This window comes from Pantherophis guttatus, chromosome 1 (assembly GCF_059756535.1).
Source record: "Pantherophis guttatus breed Tessera chromosome 1, ASM5975653v1, whole genome shotgun sequence".
Classification (NCBI taxonomy): domain Eukaryota; kingdom Metazoa; phylum Chordata; class Lepidosauria; order Squamata; family Colubridae; genus Pantherophis; species Pantherophis guttatus.
In genome coordinates, this window is record NC_142063.1 from 118,261,065 (window position 1) to 118,281,254 (window position 20,190).

General features: G+C 42.2%; 1 protein-coding gene across 5 annotated transcripts in view; it reads right to left on the bottom strand.

Moving 5' to 3' along the window:
- SPEG (striated muscle enriched protein kinase) overlaps positions 1-20,190 on the bottom strand; it is a 130,888-nt gene that overhangs the window by 68,241 nt on the left and 42,457 nt on the right. The window contains exons 1-5 of one of the 5 annotated variants that reach the window (XM_087881614.1): positions 17,598-17,852; positions 14,748-14,787; positions 12,754-12,788; positions 8,921-9,010; positions 4,175-4,349 (exon numbers count right to left, since the gene is read on the bottom strand). In XM_087881614.1, the coding sequence (XP_087737740.1) occupies positions 4,175-4,320 (146 nt within the window). In that variant the 5' untranslated portion in view covers positions 4,321-4,349; positions 8,921-9,010; positions 12,754-12,788; positions 14,748-14,787; positions 17,598-17,852. Of the gene's footprint in view, positions 1-4,006; positions 4,350-8,920; positions 9,011-12,753; positions 13,118-14,747; positions 14,874-17,597; positions 17,853-20,190 lie in introns of those variants that run through there. The other 4 variants (XM_060687854.2, XM_060687852.2, XM_060687850.2 and 1 more) reach the window with 4 other exon arrangements.

The window sequence follows — 20,190 nt, forward strand, 5'->3', positions numbered from 1 at the left end:
TTCCAATGTCATCTTAAGCTGTTCCAAGAAATGTGGCTACATTCAGATATGCACACAGAGACACACAAACAAGGACAATGGTTCGTGTGTATATGATATTGCAGCCTTTCTTTCACTTTATTATAGCAGAGGCACTGTTGATGATAAGCACGAGGAAAAGGTGGGAAAAGCAACCTTAGGAAGGAAGAAGTGGCAAATAAAGGAATCTTTAAGCAACACTTGTTCTTCTAGATACATACAGTAACATAGTTCTTAGTTCTATTCACAATTAGACTATATTTTCACTGCTTTTCAGTCCATCAGCTTTACTGTCATTTCCAGAACCCACCAAATCTCATTTTTCATTTTTAAGGAAAACAGTTGGCTGCTTAGTTTTTTTATTATAACAGAGCAATGAAGAATAAAATCTGTGGGCTGCACATGCTAAGAGCTCAGAAGTTAGAAGGAATCTTGAGAGGGAGAAATTTGGCCATCCTAGCCAAAACCCTTGATTTTTCTTCCTTACCTTGCTACTTTTCTGACATATAGAACTGTGTTTACCTATTTTATGTATTCGTATCCTGCCTTTATTATTTTTACAAATAACTCAGGATGGTAGACATATCCAATACACCTTCCTCCTTTTATTTTCCCCCCCGCAACAATGACCCTTTGAGATGGGTTGGGCTGAGAGAGTGACTGGTCCAAAGTCACCCAGCTGGATTTCATGGCTAAGGTGGGACTTTGAATGGTCACTAAATGAACTGTTGTAAACTGAGGACTACCTGTACAAATCCTTCCATTCTCCTCCATTCAGTCAGAACTGAAGAAGGTTCTTGGGTGAGAAGCGAAACATCTTGAGGGAAAAACCAAAAAAGTCCAGTTGCCTTTTGAAAGAGCACTTTGCACTGGTGCAATGTAAATAGGAGACTGGCCTGTTGTGATAGTCATAATATGGGGAACGAAAGTCTTCCTAAATAGGAACTCCTTGGGTAGCAAGAATGGCATATCTTTTCCTAGTTGTGTAGCATTCCAGTTTAGTCTTTCAAGGAAATGTTTCTTTATGCTTGATTTGAATATTCCATCCTACCACACATGGAGAATAATCCATGTGAGCTGCGAGAGACATTATGTGGCTCATTTGATGCCAGCTGCAAAGCACAGGCAATTTGCTGCAAGCTAATAAAGAAGCCAGGCAGCTGGTCACTCTTAGAAAAACAGGATTAACCTTCTCCTGGTACTTCAGGAATATTTGTTTGTCCATTCTTGTATTTGTAGGGTAGAGTAGCTGCATGCTGAAAGCCCAAAAAAGTTCATATCTCTCCACAATGCAATGAGAAAACTGTATGTATATGTGTGTGTTTTCTTACAAAGTTCTCTGTCCTTCCTTTCCCATTTCAACCCCAAAAGTGTCATCTCTAATGAAGTGTGATTTTGCCAGAAGGAAACATGGATTTATAATTCCTTTTATTTGCAGTATCTTGGATATATGCTCAAAATCAGATGGATTGTGGGAGTGTAGGGCTCATGGATTCTATAAAGTGATTTTGATCGTGGATGAGAGGGTTAACCCTATTACTAAAACCTGGTTAAGCATGTGGGGTGGACGCCGGGATGCTTGCAAGACTGTATTCATGTTTCCTGTAGAATAGCCTGGTTTAAAAGTAACTAGGAGATGAAACAATACAAGAGATATGTAGAACATTGCTGGTGGAAAACAAAGAGCAAATGCACTCCAACATAGGAGAGAGTGTTTATTAGGAATTATTTTGTGGCAATAAGAGCAACAAAGAGGCCTTACTTCCCTTATTGCATCCACAGATAACCAGCTAAGGGCCCTGTTTCAAGTGATCAGGTCCTTTGCAGAAAGTGGCCAGGAGAACCTCTGTGGGACTGCAGAATTATTCTAAGCAGCTGTTGGATAAAGTTACTTGGCTTTTGCTTTGAGTTGGACTCAAGCTGGGGGATCCTATGGGAATGACTTAGGCTCTTCTTTGCTTAGCTATCTGGGCAGAATATCAGCCAGCTGGTTCTGAGGAAGTAGATAGGATCCTTGCAATTCTGAGCTCTGCCCCCTGTGTCCTGAAACAATGACCCTCCTGGTTGATCAAGGCCTTCTGGAAGACGATACGTGCCTGGGTCCAAATAGTGTGTAATGTTTAATGTTTGAACCCAATTGTATTGGACAACCTTTGTCCAGTCTCTAATCCTTTCTTTTTAAGGTTGTTGAGAAGCTGTTTTTTTTAATTTCATGCAGGATCCAATCTGGGTCATTCACTGGGACCAGAGGTTTAGTCCTCCGAGCTTTTGGACTCGTGCTGGAGCCCATCTTTTTAATTTCATGTTTTTTTATTAATTGTATATCTGTATTGTATATCTCAGGATTGCCACAAAGGATTATGTTAGATAATACAGACAGCCATATAAAAATTTTCTAATGAATAAATAAAATCTGAGTCTGAATTGCCAAAGATCAGTGACAGATGTTATCCAGAGGGTCAGTGCTAATGCTATGCAATTCCAGAATCGTGACTACTATATTTCAAACTTTTTAATATTAAATGAGATAAATGCATAGCAAATGATATCTCTTTTTGTTTCTTTTTCTGTTTGCAGATTTATATTTCCTGACAGATATAATCCGATTTCATGTCTGATTTTGGTTGGGAACTCTGATTTATCCTACATTGTAATTTGCTGGTAAAGTAATTTGGTGACCTCCTGATGTTTTGGACTTCCATAAACCTAAGCCAGTATGTCCCATGATCTCAAATCATAATATTTGCAATTCAAAATACCTGCTGGGTTTCAATCTGCTATCCTTAATCCATAGATTTTAGGGAAAGCAGAAGAAAACACGAAATGAAGCTTTGATCCTGATGAAATGTGTAGCTTTCTGTGATCTGATATCCATTTTCTAAAGATATTGCCAAGTTGAACACCTGAAAATAATAGGTGAATATTATTCACCTATTATTATGTTATAGGAAAATAATAGCTTGACTAGGTGGCTCAATGGCTAAGACACTGAGCTTGTCAATCAAAAAGGTCAGCAATTTGGTGGTTCGAATCCCTAGTATAGGTCTCCTGCGTGAGCAGGTTGGAGTAGATGACCTTCAAGGTACCTTCCAACTCTGTTATTGTTACCTCCAAGGTGGCTAGTGGTAGCAGAACTGTAGTTAAACACCCCTTGAGAAAGATTTACACTTATTTATTTTTCTTGCATTATCCTATCTAAACTAACTTATGATCAACCCAATTTAGACATAAATTCCACTGAAATATGGGATATCTAAATTTAATTTTCATATGAAAATGCAAGTAACTTACGTGCCCTTAATATGGCCTAGGATACAAATCTGTGTTGTCTGTTCACGTGCAAAGATGCCTACATATTTGTAGATTGAAATGGCTCACTTAGTCATGGCAATGTTTTTGTTAGCTCCCTCCTCTATTATCAGGCATTTCAAGATTAAAGCAGTTTACCACGCTTGAATTCAAACCAGAACATAGCACCACAGTTTTATAGATATCTGTAATAAATATATTCTTTGGATTTTTTTTTTTCTTTTCAATCTGGAATGTGAGGTTCGATGATAATAATGCAGGAACTAAACTACAAAAGCAAAGGAAGAGAGACAGGGTGGGACTGATAGGGGAGATGGGTTGGGTGGGTGGGTAGGAATGGTAATACCTACCTCTGTAATTTAATTTTTTTTGTCTCACAACCACAATCTTTAAGAGTGATAGCAGGACTGTAGGGATAAAGAAAGAGACTGCAACAAAGGAGGCAGTAGCAGAATAAATGACATCAGAGTATAGGAGGCTTCAATAGGTTGAGAGTGCAGTCAGGGCTGTGAAAGGAAGGTGCTATGAAGTGGGGGGTGGGTGGGATTGGGGTTAGGATGAAGGGGCTCAGGAGGGATTTAGTGGTGCATAATTGGGGATTATGACTGGGGATTAGGGAAAATGATGGTCCCAGCACAATGGCCCCTGCACCCCACTCCACGGCCCCGTGGCTACTTACACGTGCAGGGAGAGGGCACGGCCCCGGTACAGGCTGAAGGCACTGCCGTAGGGGTCGCTCCCCAGAGACAGGCTGTCCTCGGTCCCCGGGGCCACACCAATCAGCTCCGCCCGTGATGCCCGTACCAGCGGCTCCACCCCCAGGTGCCGGGCCTCGGCAGGTGCTTGCCTTGGAATGCTGGGGTGTAGGTAAGGTCCTCTCGCTGGGGGCCCAGCCTCTGGATCCTTTTCCAATACTGTGGTCTGGCTCTCTGACCAGCTGGCCTGCTCATCTGGGTGGGACAGACCTGGCGCCGAGGTTGGCGTTGTCTTCATGGAGGCATCCACCAGCGTGTCCGACTCCCCTGCCGGAAAGACAATCAAGACCTGATCAAAGGGGCCGGGAACTGCCTTTCCTCTGTGGAACAAAGCAGCTTTGGGCTAGAATTGGGAAGCCTTGAGAGTCATGGATGAAGGGCCGGAGCTGGGACTGCATTGCACTGATTGATAGGGCTGCAAGAACTAGGAAATAAGTGCTTCCCCCACCCCCAGAAGAACCTGTAATATTTCATAATTTCACACTTGTTGCTTCATTCAGAATACATATTATTTTCTAGTGGAAAGCTGTGCCAGTGCAAAGTTAAGCCCCTGGCATTAAAATAAGTATTATTTTAATGACTGAGAAACACTGATCTCAAAACAGAGGTGAGAAGAGCATGAAAGTATCTCAGGAAACAAAGTACTGAGAACAGAGTAATAGCTGCACTGAAGTTTGACTAGAGATCAGAAGCTCACACAGAGCACCCAAGACATTCCAAACACCTCTGCATTTCACCCCCACATTAATGAGTGTAAAGCAAAGTTCCCCAACCTTTCCCGCTTCACCAACTGGCACTAGTGGGGGGGGGAGAGGATGATTCCACGCAGGCAGTGGGCATGTGCTGGAAGAAATATCCATCTGGTACAGTTCCAAGTGGGGCAAAAGACACTGGAAACACGAAGGCTGATTGGAAAGATGGTTTATTGATGAATAGGACCACGTGGGTTTGAGGTCCTGGTGTAGCTGAGCATATGGAGTGGAGAGTGAGAGTGCCCTTGAGCTTCCTGTTCCTGTGGCAAGAGCATGTATTCTATTGGTTGCTGTTGCTCAGACTCCCAAGTGGCCATGTGGAGTCAGTGTGTCTGAATCCAGTCTTAAGCCTGCTGGGTGATGCAATGAAGAGGCTTGTGTTCTAAAAGGATGTTGGGCCATTCCTATTGTGTCTGGATGGCTTTCCTGGTTTGGATCTTGATCCTGATCCTACCATTCTACCTAATTCTGCCTTTGTTCAAAATATCCTGTCTTGAATGGATTACCAAATCTGCATTTCTAAAAGCTGGCCTCAACTGTTTGGGGGCAGGGAACTGTGGCTCTGAGTTTCTGTCTCCCTTAAGATTTCTATTTCTCTTTTAGGGGAAATATAATATTCTGTCTTTTTAATATTTCCTAAAATGTTTCATTCTTCCAGGAGAGGGGTGGGTGCTAACTTTGTACACGTGCACGTGCAAATGGAGCACGTGTGCATGTGCTTGTCTGCTCACGCATGTGGGGATGCATGCACGCATGGTCTCTTGATACTTCTGCAGCCCGCTTTCGAACGGCTCAAGGTCCAGTCATGGGCCACAACCCTGCAGCTGGGGACCCCTGATGTAAAGCATATATTTATATTTATGCCTTACATATATTTTGTTGGATAGAAAATATTATATTTATATCAGTGCAGTTAATGATGAATTAAGCTGTCCCTTCATGGATTGGGGGTGAAATAAGGACAATGTTGCAGGACCAAAGGGAAGAGATATTGGGAGGGCACACTTATGTTGGGAACTCATTAATAGTTTCTTTACTGAGGGTACCTTACCAACATTATCTATTTTGGATAAGTACAGAGTTGAATTCAGCAGGGAGGAATCTTCAGTCCCCATATAAATTACACATCACTAGGCACTGAGGATTATTTTGCTCAGTAGCCATGTTTTTAAATGGCATGGTGAAAAGAACGGCAGATCTCTTATAACTGATTGTGTCTCAGTAAAAGGAATATTGAGAACACAGAAAATACCGTCTTCAAAATATTTCAGGGGGACTGATCCAAAAAGAGGGAAGGATGGAACTTGCCCATTAATTCATTTAGGAAATTCCATTATCATGGAGTTGCTACTGAGAACATTTGTGTTATTTTGATCTTTGAATGCATAACCAAAGGCGTTTGAGACTTTAAAGAAATGACTCTATCATGCTGCGTTAAAAAGCAGCAGGAAATATGCTTGCCAAAAGATATTCTTAACAAGTCATTTCTGGTTGATTAGCCCTTGCTTAGGATGACATCCTATAGAAATATGTGCTCTGGTTTCCAAATTTCAGAGCAAAGCCCTTATACGATTTTATTTGTTAATGCTATCAGTGAGGGAGCTCGCTGTCTCTCTCTCTGTCTTTCTCTCTCTCTCCGTGATCAGCAAAACAAGAATTAAGGCTCCATTTCTTGGCTGTACTGACTTATTATGATAATTTGTTCAGCTGCTGTAGATATTTATTTTTCTACTGTTTTTAAGTGTTTTCGTTGTTTTAAAATTGGTCACCACCCAGAGTCCCGGAGCTGAGATTGTCAACAATAGAAAAATAAATGATTAATTAGCTCAGCAAAATAATAACAGCAGAAAGATCCCCTGAAGACGTATTGGGGATGCACAATTATGAATTTCTGAATGTAGATAAGAACATAGATAAGGGTAAAGAGGACTATTTCTACAATAGAATATTTGTTCACATAGACCATGATTTTTCCTCCATTGGCATTAGCTTTCCAGAATCTCAGGTAGAAATTATCTTCCATTCTTTGGTATTTAGTCCTTTTGAATGAAAATGTTAGGAAGTGAAAGGGGAATCTTCTCCATGCAATAACACGTTCAGTGGTGAAATCTATTTTTTTTTTACTACCGGTTCTGTAGGCGTGGCTTGGTGGGTGTGGAGTGGCTTGGTGGGCATGGCTTGGTGGGCTGGCAGGGGAAGGATACTGCAAAATCTCCATTCCCACCCCACTCCAGGGGAAGATACTGCAAAATCCCCATTCCCTCCCCACTCTTGGGGGAAGGATATTGGAAAATCTCCATTCCCACCCCACTCGGGGGCCAGCCAGAGGTGGTATTTGCCAGTTCTCTGAACTATTCAAAATTTCCACTACTGGTTCTCCGAACTGCTCAAAATTTCTACTACCGGTTCTCCAGAACCTGTCAGAACCTACTGGATTTCACCCCTGGTTCAGTTACTGGCTGTGGTCCTTCTCGTTGATGAAAGTCACAACAGTTGCTCAGTTATATTGTTTACTTATGTGTTATATATCACCTCTCTTTATCCAGAACAGTTTGATGCCTGATGCTTGATTTTGCAATTTGAGAAAACCACAAAGTCTGTAGGGACAGTACTGTTACTTTCCTTAAAATAATGAACGAGCTCCTTCACTCAGTTGTATGGATATACGGTATCTAGGAGAACATTGAATTGACGGCTAAGTTTAATACCTGACTTTGGTGGTCTCAGCCCTTCATAATAAACCAGATTCTATCTATATAACCTTGTCCCTTAAAATGGCATGCTGGAGCAGGTTAGAAATGTGTATGTTCTAAAGATAATATTTTCCAATAGACGACAATCCAAACTCTCAAAACCCCCACAACTAGATCGTGATCATTTTATTTCCCATGAACTTATATAATTCCTTTTTTCATAATTAAAAACTCCCTATATCAACATTTCTCCCTTCTACCAATCCTAAAATTTCCATTGGATGATTCTGGGTTTCCCCATATTATAAAAATGAGGGGGGGGGAGAATTCTCAAAATGTTTTCACATTTCAAAAAGTTCTTCACTTTTCAAACCAATCAAAGAGACTGCCTTAATTAATTCACTAAAAAGGGGAGCGGGAAATTTATCTTATAGTTTTCAACATTCTGTATTTATGCCAGATTACCATTAAAGATACTTTTCTGAAATTGATGTTGTTCCTGCTTCCTTGATCGTGCCTAGATCAAGGGGTTTGACAATTGACTTAATTCTGTGGGGTTTGACAATTGGCTTAATTCAAAAACAAAGTCTGGTTAAAAACTAATTCCTCTCTGGGATGTGTAATGAGCTTTCTAATACTTTTTTTCCTTCTTATTCTGGAGAAGAAGTTTCAGAGGCATATGAAATAAGGGTATTCTGCAGGGAATGCAAAGGAACTATACTGTGATCTTCCCCCTTTGATTTCTGAAGAAAATCCATAAATGTTGTTATAAAATCACTTTATTTATTAAATTAAAGTTCTGTGTTGGTCAGTATGCCTTGGCTCTGAGGGAAGACAGTCTCACAGGGAAGCAGCAACTCTCATTAGTGACTGAACAGAGGCTGAACAGAGGCTGAACAGAGGCCTATGGTCAAAGAAACTCTGATACTACAGACAAAACTAGGCAGGAATAAAATGGTTTCGTATCCTTTTTGCCTGTTGTGGACAAGTCAAATAAGTATGGTTTCTCTGTGTAGACACTGTGCAGCCTATAATTTATATTTAAGGTTCCATCTCCCTGGATTTCAAGAAAAAGATTGTAGACAAGAAATGGAAATTTGGATGGAGACCAGAGATTCCCAGAGCTGCAGACAGAACTGTAACCTCCATTTTTTGTGTGATTGTAACTGATGAAAATAGGTGTCAGTGTCTCACTTCATTTTGAAGTGGGAATCACATCAAAACTGTGATGCAAATCATAAGGGAACAACAACAGGAAAGTTGCAGGCTGGAATTACTGTGGCATTATGTGGCAGGCAGCCTGGGACATCAGCACAAATTTCTTCAGGGGGTTCAGATATATTTTTAGTTCTGCTCATGATATTTTGCAACTCCCTGCCTGGCTTCTGCTCACCTGTAGGGGAGCTGTAGGTTGTCTCATCTTGGAGATGGCTGCGTTGGGTCACCTGTGTACTGCTGGCATCATCTTCTCCCGGCTCCGAGTCTAAGCAAGAGAAAGTACAAGGTGAATAGAGGACCTTGCTGGAGAAGTTGGTGCATGTCTTTATCCTGGGTGCTCAATCAGATTTATCAGAACTAGACAAAACAGCTATAAAGAGAGTCCATGGGATTCAGATGTCCTTGATAAGATTTTGAAAGTCCAGCTTTTAGCACTTTGAAAAATGAGAAGAAAAGACGAATTTCTAACGCTGCATATAATATATATGACAAACATTAGTTTGAAAGATTCAAGCATCTCCTGGCAAATCATAATTCTCAGATTTCATAACACTTTTTTTTTTGCTTCGTTTAAATAATTGATTTAGAATTTGAATGGTAACAGTTTTTAGGTAGCCAGCCTTTGATTAGGGTAGCATTCAAAACGTTTAATATAAATTAGATAGCTATACATATTCATATACACATGATAACCCCCCCCCTCCATGGACATATATATCTAAATGAGCATGGAATAAAAGACAAAAATTATTTCTTGTTTAGATGGGAAAAGAGCATCAAATATATCATTTTCAGAAAGCATATGGTATTTAAGATGCGTAAAAGTCTGTATTAAACAAGCTAGCAGGAATACCTGAAGATAGACAGATATACAGAAATGGATATACGGACAGATAGATGGAGATCATTGCAAAGTGATTTTTTTCTCATTTACAGTGTACTTGCCAGTGATAAAAGGTCTTTTGGTGGCAAGCTTCCTTCTTAGTTGTTATAGGATTAATGTTAAAGTATCCCATAGTTTATCATTCTAATTGTCCTCAGAAGTTCTGATATCAATCCAACAAGCTCAACTAAAACTATTTTGGAATCAAGTGGTCACAGCTGAAATGTTGGCAGCAAAAATGTCTGCCTTTATAAAAGAAACGTCTAGCTAAATATTGGGAAGCTGACAGAAATGTCAAAACGTACGGAGTATGTTCAATTAAGAATTAGCAGTCCACATTAATTGAATTAAATTGTCTCCTTTATTGATTTTATGTAGGGAAGACACATTTTCAAGGCCAATTATACATAACCGTATTTCATTATTATAAATGAACTTTCATATTATTTATTTTGAGTGTCTTTTCTATTTTCCTCCAAGAGTTTTAATGAAGCATTGAGTAGCATCAGAAAGGAAAGTCATTCTGGGAAACAAATCCCATATAAAATAGTGTCATCATTTTCCATTTGTAAATGTCCCATGTCTGCTTCCTCATCAGATGATGAGGGAAAGACAGGATAGGTGCAATATTTTTGGAATGGTAGTGGCAGGATCTTTTCATCTCAATGGATCCTACCAGGAGTTGACCTCTGTTATTTTCACTGTGGCATTTTCATTTTTATTTTAAATTTGCCCATTTTGAAACACGTTGCTGAACAACCACCTGGCATTCTCCATAAACAGGGAAATGGTTTAGAACATGAATGGTGGATTTACAGTTCATGCTCCAACTCTCAACAACTTGCCCCTCTACTAGGTTCTTTGCATCTCAGATTCACTAGGGAGCGAAACTAGAAAATTAAACTGCAAAGAGTGCAGGGGGCCTCTCTCCTTGGCAAGTATCCTCAGAAGATAGCGTATGATGCGCATCTCCTGCAGAACTCCAAAATAGTGTATGCACACTGAACAAAAATTCAAAACACCAAAACAGGTAAAAGCAGCAGGAAGGAAGTTTTTAGAAGAAAATCTCTAGCAAGAGAAGGCTTAGTCATTTCCTTTCTTCCTGCCTCTGTTCAGATCCAAATCATTACCTTTTCAAGGTTTTTCACAAGGTCAGAGCTACTGTGGTCCAGATTAGATATTGCATAACATTTCACTTCTGGAATAAACTGAATCAGAGGACCAGCAGATGATTGAAAAGGCAGTTTTCCCTGCTATTTTTCAGTTCAGGTCAGCACCAAAGTTCTTAACCTCCATATCAGAGGATCGAGAAAAATAAGGGCCATACACATTTTCCATACAATGATTTTTGGGTTTGTTTTGTTTCGGGGATAGAAAAATAAGGAGCAGGAATTGGATGAAGTTCTCGCCAACCAATTTTCCTCCAATTCATTGGGTCTTTTGTGATATTTTTTTCAATGGCATAAAAAGGCCAGAGGAAAATGACCTGGAACATATATAGCTTGCTCTTTAGACAAGCAGCAATCTCAGAAAACATAAAACCTAGTGGGTCTGGTCAACATTCAGCCCAGCCCAGCATGCTGTGTCATATGCTGCAGTCCATCAGATGAAACACGGGAAGCTCACAAAGAAGCACAGGAAGGGAGCAGCTGTCCTCCACTGTTCTTTATGTTATGACATGATTAGCAAGCCGAAAGAATGTATTTGTTGTTTTAGTTTCCATTTCCTTAAGAATTTCAGACATGGAATTTACAATTTTTTTCAGAAGTTATGTGCCACATTTTCACTGACCTGATTCTGGGATCCCTTTCTTGATCAGTGCATGTCGGTTGTATTAATATGTGTCTATGTGGAAAATAATTTGGGAGGTGGAGCTGCTTTGATAGCTACTAACCCAGTTAGAGAGATATTTTTGGAGTCTCAGAATCCCCCTTTGATTTTATCACCCTGAACTGTTTTATATGAAGAGCAAATCTGGCCTCTTCGCAGCTCACTCTTAATTCCTAATTTGTTTCTACACAAACGAAAAAGTAAGGATCCCAACTCTAATTCTAGATGAATTCCACATTTTTCCACCTTGAAAATTATCTACTTAATGCTACTCAGTGCTTTCTGTTCTCTAGTCAGTAACCAGTACATAAAAACTGCTGTCCCCCTATACTGAATTTGTTCAGAAGCCTTTATGAGGGGCATTGTCAAAATCTAACTATATACCTATTAAATAATACCATTCTTATTGATTTCACCCTCCTTTCCATCTCAAAAAATCTAGAAGGTTATTAGGGAGATTCAATGCATTCTTTAAAGGCATTTCCTTTCCAAATTCAAGTTGGGAAAGAAAAGACCTCTACAGATTTCCAGAGAAGAGCCAGAAGAATTATTAAAATGTTGGACTCCAAAGTTGAAAAACATACACAACTGAGTAAACAGCAGTGTCCTGGTGTCCCTTTTTTACACAATACTTTTGTATTGTACAAAAATACGTTTTTCTGGCAATTGCAGCCTTCCTCTTTGTCTTTACTGAGCAATGAGAACTCACAATGGGAAAATTTAAATGATAACTGACAGGCAAGGTGGCAGCTGATTGCTCATCAGCCACAGAAGTACATAGTTAGTCAGATCAAAAACTGAGCATTTATGATACATATAACAAAAAATTGAAAGAAAAAGCATGTGTCAAGTTGTTCCTTCAACCATTTCTTCTCAAAACCTGATTTTTGTTGATAAAAGAAGGTTAAAAAGAATGCCACATGCTTTGACCTCACTGGCTGCAATTGCACAAGCTGTTTACCCATGGTTTATACAACCAGCATTCACGTGGAACCATAAGCTACCTATATGAGCTGGATCTGCACAATACACTAAATAAAAATGTAGTTGCATAATTTGCGATTAAGAGTATCATGCAAACATAGCATTCATTCATCAGAATCATCAACCTTAAACAATGAAAAAAATTAATGAGGAATTGGTGCCAAAAGGGCCTACTGTAGATTTACATATACAGTATATTATCATAGCTTCTTCAGCATAAGAATCTTCATCTCCGCACAGGTCAAAGAACGCATTCAAAACATAATGAAATACTATAAAATGGCAAATTAGGAAAACAGCATGGTTCCTACCGTAACTTTGCTTTCTGCAGGAGCGGAAAACTTCGCTTCCATAGGGGCAGCAAGAAAGAGAGACACACGTCAATGAAGTGTGATTGCCAAACCAGCCCAGGCTTAGAATATCCCAAAATATTATGGAATGCAACCAGTGGTGAAATCCATTTTTTTTTTTTACTACCGGTTCTGTGGCCATGGCTTGGTGAGCGTGGTGTGGCTTGATGGGCGTGGCAGGGGAAATCAAAATCTCCATTCCCACTCCACTCCAAGGGAAGGATACTGCAGAATCTCCATTCCCTCCTCACTCCTGGGAGAAGGATATTGCAAAATCTCCATTCTCACCCCACTCTGGGGCCAGCCAGAGGTGGCATTTGCCAGTTCTCTGAACTACTCAAAATTTCCACTACCGATTCTCCAGAACCTGTCAGAACCTGCTGGATTTCACCCCTGAATGCAACATATATGTTGTGTAAACCTCAAAGAAATCTGTAATGCTATATGCAAGGAACATTATTAGACCAGCAATGCATATAAATATGACAAGAGAAGGCTCAGATGCAATGTGCAAAACCCCAGACATGTATTCATATAAGAGAACATGTCTGAAAAATAGAATCTAACAGCTATGCTAATTTCAGAGAAAGGAAAACAAAGAAGCTGACTGTCCAAAAAGCATGGGCTGAAAGAAATGGAAGTTTGAAAGACATGTCCCTAAGAATTTAATGAGTACTTTAGAGAGCCTATTCAAATATACCTATACAAATTGCATATCATTCCTTCCCTCACACCATTTCCACCTCTCCCACAGACTACACCTTCCCTTCTCAAGAAAGTGCCATGCAAATAAAGTAAATAGCACTCTTAAAGAGATTACTTGACTAATGGAATATTTTATGTGCTGACCCAGAAATAGGTTTCACTGATTCAGTGAGAATCTTTGCGAATGGGGACAGGATCACAGCATAAATTTATTAGGTCAAACCAGATTTCTCCTGTAGTATTTCATTTTCAAAACTGGCTAAGCATATGCTATGATGAAATTCACAGGGAGAGCACGAAGGTGGGAAGCAGCCTCTGTATTTGATCCCTAACAACTGATAATGTAAATTGCACTGATTTTGATGATGTGAGTTCTATTTTTAGTCATTATAGCTAATAACCAGATCTCTCTCTTTGAAACTGTCTAACCTAGAAGTGGGAAATCTTTGGCTCTCCAGACAAGTTTTAGGAAATAGTGATGTACCTACAGGATTCTGCATACCCAATTTTGTCTAGAAGTTGAATATGGAAGCTAATGTCATTCTGCATAGAAATAAAAAGCAATCATTTTGCTCATAAGGGGACACAACACACTCACAGTCCAATTTCTATAGTATGGAAATATCTTTATTAAGACTCAGATTCTGGAGAACTTAAAGGCTTGCTCACTATTTTATTACATTTGGAATGGTCCTATTAGACCAATGTTTTCCTAATTGTGATCTGTGAAACTCTTGGGTCCTACTGAAGTTGAACAGCTGTTCCTGTTCAACTTCAGCTACATTTGCTTCCTGAAGCATCACTTTATCATGCCACAAACTAACACATAGTTTAACATGGGTTTACTGAATTAATTCAATTAATTAACCCATGGATTAACCAATGGATTTATACACATATAAATCCATAAAACGATTACCCATAGACTGGACTGAGGTGAAAATGGGGTTTGACTTCTTTTTGCAAACACAACCAATGAAAGTTGCTAAGGGAAAATATTTCACAGCTTTCAAACCCATTGAGACTCTTCCTAGTCAATCTCTTCCATTAAGAAAGGCAGGTGTTAAGAAGAAGAGAGGCCCTGTACTTATAATGGTGATGCGGTAACTACAAGTGACACGATGCATTGTGTCCGCACAGTCATGTAAAGGTGCAAAACTGCACCTTCTTTTGCATCTGGCCCTTGGCCACCTTTCTGTTTTCCTCATCCACCCCAAAAGGGACCGAAGGGCAGAAGTAATACAACGCACCATGCGTGAAGCGTCCAAAACGCCGTGAGTGACCGCTTTTCTGCAAAGGAAAAAGAAGAAACAGGTGGCATTACCTCTGGATGGGCAGAACAAGCTGTAGAGACACAGGAAGGCTCACCAAAAAAAAAAAAAGCCCATTCTCAATGAGAGCCAAGTTCAAGTAAAAGGGCAACTTCAGGGAAAGATAAACCAGAGTCAGATAGTTCTGCTTTCAATGTATATCACTTCCCAGCAGGGTCCCTTCCACATAACAAGTTAGTGGAGCCACTCTCTAGGCCCTGGGGGAAGGCCTTCTTAGGCCTCTTTTTGCTACCATCTTGATGCACTCTGGCCAGCCTTAAGCAGCTGAGAGGTGGCCTCCGTTGTTGGAATTCCCAGGTCCTCATCATTCTAGCCCACTCATCCCAAATTCAGGAAGTGTGAATTTCCACCCAAGTCCTTATCCTCTCTATCCTTTTTTATCTTTCTAGGCACCATCACAGACACTCTACACACACATCAGGCTCCCCCTGGTAAAAATCACCCATCTTTCTCCGACCGATCGCCAGGAAGTTCTCCAAGGGATCTCCATGCAGGAAGCAAGAGTGCCAGGCTTTCTGTGGAAAAGAATTTCAGCCTTGGCTAGCAACTCCGCAGGACTGCTCAAAGGATCAAACCATGGGTGCTTTCCATCAGGAAAAGGGCAGATTTTGTAATTCAGGAATAGTGATGGAACAGCACGTATGTGCTTGTAAACACATATTCATATGCACACACGCGGAGCAGCCCAGGCACAAAGCCGCCCACTCCCCAGCTTTCCTGCTGTTCCATCTTCCAGCAAACCTGCTCACTAACTTGATTTTCCCATGATACTAATGCTGAAGTGAAATACTCTGGGGAACAGTGGATAAAATAAAAGTGACAACATCAATCAGTGAGACGTGAGAGATAGGATACTGATGTCACAGAGAAAGGAACATACACGCAGACAACTTGCACCCATTACAGTGCCTAATTTTCTCTCTTTTGCATTGGAGTCCATTGGATTTGAAATTGTAGGAGCAGAGCTCTGTTAGTCTATGGTGACAAAAAAATCAGGAGTTCAGTAGCTGTTCAACTAACACATTTTATCAAAAGGCGTAAGCTCACAAAAAAGTGCAAGCAAGCTCCTGATTTATTGGATTAGAGAAAATCTCCAATCCGTGAAACTCCAACCCTAAGAACGAACTGCTCCCAGGACGCAGATGCAATGTCTGATCTGCTCCACTTGGATTTGTATTCTGGTCAAGCCAGTTTGCCCCCACTGTGACTGATGCTGGCTGGCAGCCCATGTGCCTCGCCAGGAAGATATATGAACAGACAAGCTCTGGTGCCGATGGATAATTCCTCCATCAAGAAATGAAAATGCAATCAACAGCCATTAACAGGTATCTGGCTAGCATCCCCATAAGTCAGGCACATGGCAGGAGGCACAGTCTGGCTTCGAGATTACAAATGATACTGCTTGCAATTCAAATACTGGAACATTAGAAAACGAGGCATCATCTGGATAATAAAGTTAAATGGGAAATAGCTGCCCAAAAATAAAGGCGGCCACCTTCATATTCCAGAGAGCCTGCTCAACTAAGGCAATACTAAAATGAAATAAAGCAGGGGAAAATTGGCTTGATGGGGCAACAAGAACAGTGTCATCATCATCAAAGACAGAAGTGCTGGAGGTTACCTTAAGGCAAATGCAGAATTGGTGAGAATCTTCCCAGGATTCTGAACCCTGGACATATCTACTAGCAGTGACCACATCCCTTTCTTTGGAAAGCGACAATGAACTCAAATAATGTAGTTTCATCTTTTACCTAGCAGTATGTGTCAATCCCTTTTCTGCATGATGGTTTGGGGATGCCATCAATCTCAGCATTTCTTGAGGTTAACAGCACCTCAGCCTTGCCTGGCTACGGACTGCTTCTGTTCCCGGATCACCCTCCCAAAACTCCGGGCACATCAGGTAAAAAAACAGATCTACCCATCTTAGGACGTCTAACGGCCAAAGAGGCGCTTTGGGAGAGCTCATAAGACCCAAGACAAACGGTCACTCCCGGCGCCCTTGCTTCCCTAGGGCTCCTCTGAAGAGGAGAGGCACCTAAGATGGTAGAGCAGCCAAGGAGCTCGGAAAGGGAAGGAGGGGGGGACAATAAAACGAAGGCAAAGTGGGGGCGGTCCCGACGGTGCCTGTTCGCCTGTTCGATCCCCATCTCAGGAGCAACAGGGAGCGACCCCCTCCGCCCGGCTTGGAGGCCCCGAGTGACGTCCACGCCACGAGAAGCCGCGCTCCTGCCAGGTACTGACGCGCGGGACCTGATGACGCAGGTGCTCAGCCTCCGTAACCCCCGGGCTTTGGGCTGGAGCGGGATGGCCTGCCCAGCCTCCTCCGCTTTGGGCGTCTGAGGTGGAAGAGCCGGGTCCCCTCTTCTCCAAGATCCCGGCTTGTTTCCACGCTTTCCAGCCCCAGATCCTTCCGTTGCCACCACACTACACCAAACCCCACCCCGCCTGCCTACCAGCGGGGCCAGTGGCGCTTCTGGCGGATGGGCAGAGTGGTACAGCCCATTCCCTGGCACAAACACACACGCACACACACACACACACGAGCGCACGCAGCATGTTGTGGCGAATCCCACCCACCAGAGAGGCAAAAGCAGCAGGGAACGCGGCGAGGATCGCACCTTGGGGACCCTTTGGATGCCTGCCTGGCTCGGGCCCCGGAGCTTCCCCCGGGACGGGCACCTCCTATGACCTCCGCCTAAAAGCCCCGGGGATCCTCGATCGACTCCTCAGTGACCCGCCCCTCCCTCTCCCCGGGGTGCGATTCGTTACCTGGAGACGTTTCTTCACCCAGATCTTCTTCATCTCCCCCAACTCGCGCGCCCTGGGCGGGTCCCCCTCCCCTCCCCAAGCCCCAAGCTCAGCGCGATGCGGCCACCACGCGGCTAGCGGGCCCGGAGCGAGCGGGCGGCTGGGGAAGGAGGCGCATCCTTCGCACGAGCGGCGGACCCTGGCTCGGTCCTTTGCCTCCCGCCGACCCGTTCGCGGAAGGACCAGCCAGCCCGGAGCCTCGCCCGCCGAGACAATGACAGCGCAGGCGAAGAGGTGGGGTGCCGAGAAGAAGGAGGGGCCGGAGGGAGGGCTCGGAAGGAGGAGCCGGGGTGGAGAGGTTAGAAGGGGTGATGGTTGCCTCTCCCCTCGCCGGCAAGGGACCCCTTCGGAGCCATTCGCGGTCTTCTCCCCTTCTTGGAAGGCGAGGGTGGGAGGAAAGTGGTCTCGTGATACCTGCGCAAGGAAACACCCGGAGATCCAGCGGGCAACAGCACCGAACTGACCTTGTCCTGCGCCTGCCTCTTCCAAAGCTCACCTGGGAAAGCTGGACTACCAGAACCATAATAAAGGCACCTCCAGATCCGGAGGCAATAGAGCCCTTCCCTCAATACTTTTTAGAGTAGACGAAAGGGAGGGAAAACTGTTTAGGAGCATCTCACAGAGGCTTCAACCATTGTTAGGAAACGGTGGTTCTCTGAAAGGGATCTGGGGTGGAACTCAGCTCAGGCCAAGGGAAAGGGAAAGGAGGGGGGAAATTGTGCTTCAGTCTTGAGAAAATAAAAAGGTTGAACACTCAGGAGTAGGAGAAATAGGGGAAGTTTTGGACAGAATCTCTTCCTCCTTTCCTGCCCACCAAAAAAGTGCCTGTCCGCAAACCATCTTGAAGACATAATACAGCTGTCCTATATTCATGTAACAGAGTTCTTGAGTAATGCTAGTTTGTAGAACCTGCACCTGCACCTGCACCTGCAAATTTATCTGCTATTGGGAAAAACTTTTTTGGCCTGAGATTTTATTGATAGTAGCAGGCAAAAAGAAAAAAAAAAGGAAAAGGAAAAAAAAAAGCCTGGGCAGACTTTCAAAGTTCTGTTATTTTATCCGATTACAATAAAAAGCATTTTCATTAGAGAAAGCCGCCAACATAAGTTTACAGGGTAGACGTGACCCGAGCATTGGGATCAAGTGAAGTCATGCTAGCAATAGAGTCAGGTGAAGAATAGAATTAGAATTAGAATTTTTTATTGGCCAAGTGTGATTGGACACACAAGGAATTTGTCTTGGTACATATGCTCTCAGTGTACATAAAAGAAAAGATACGTTCATCAAGAATCGTAAGGTACAACACTTAATGATAGTCATAGGAAACAAATAAGCAATCAGGAAACAATATCAATATCGTAATGATGTATCGTAAGGATACAAGCAACAAAATTACAGTCATACAGTCACAAGTGGAAGGAGATGGGCAGTGGGAACGATGAGAAGATTAATAGTAGTGCAGACTTAGTAAATAGTTTGACAGTGTTGAGGGAATTATTTGTTTAGCAGAGTGTTTGGCGTTCGGGAAAAAACTGTTCTTGTGTCTGATCACCCCAAAGAAGACTTTGGGTTGATCAGGCTTCCCTTCTCTTCCATGAAAAGAAAACAGTTTTGGAGGATTTCTTTTTGTATAAGAAACTTAGTTTGCACTGCACCCTCTTGTAAGGTATCTTGGTTTGAGTGAACATCCCCAAAATAACTTCTACCCCCAAAGTAACTTTTAACTAGAAAGTAACAAGCTAAGTCAACTGCTCACATATGAAAACACACTCAAGAAGGTATACATCATGGTTCCTGCCTTCAGATTAAAACAGCATTATCATAACCAAATATAGTATAAATGAGATGCTGATGACAAATAATTGAGGGGAAAGACTAATATAAAACAGATCCAGCAAAGAATATGTGAGTCAGGAATGTTACACAAGTACAGAAAAAGGATCTATCTTTGTGGGAGAGAGAAACTGAGGCTTAATTCGTATAAATTTGTAGAGGACATAAATATATTTGTTTAACTTTGGATAGCAGTCTCTGATGCACTCATACCAACCTTCCAGAGGGTAAAAGGAGTTTACTATTTTACAAAGTACATAAAGTGTTCTTATTTTAAATCAATCCAGGAACTGGCCACTTGGCTTAAGTCAGATAAAATGTGAACTATCATCCAAGTTACCATCTAAGGCAGGGGTCTGCAACCTTAAATACTCAAAGAGCCATTTGGACCCATTTCCCACAGAAAAGAAAACAACGGGACCCACAAAACCTGGGTGGGCATGGCCAACTCGATGTCATTCACTTCTACCAGTTACATGACCCCCTGGCCACGCCTACTCAGCCGATTATTAGGGCAGAGAACCAGTTAAAAAACACTGGAAAACCACAAAATCCTTTTGACATTTCTCTCTCTCCCCTCCCTCTCTCCCTCCCCCTGCCCCCTCTCTTTCTGTATCTCTCTATGTCTCTCTCTCTCCCCCTCTCTCTGTATCTCTCTGGCTCTGCCCTGGCCGCTTCTCCATCCCCCACCGTCGCCTTACCTTCTCAGGCCAGGCGAGGA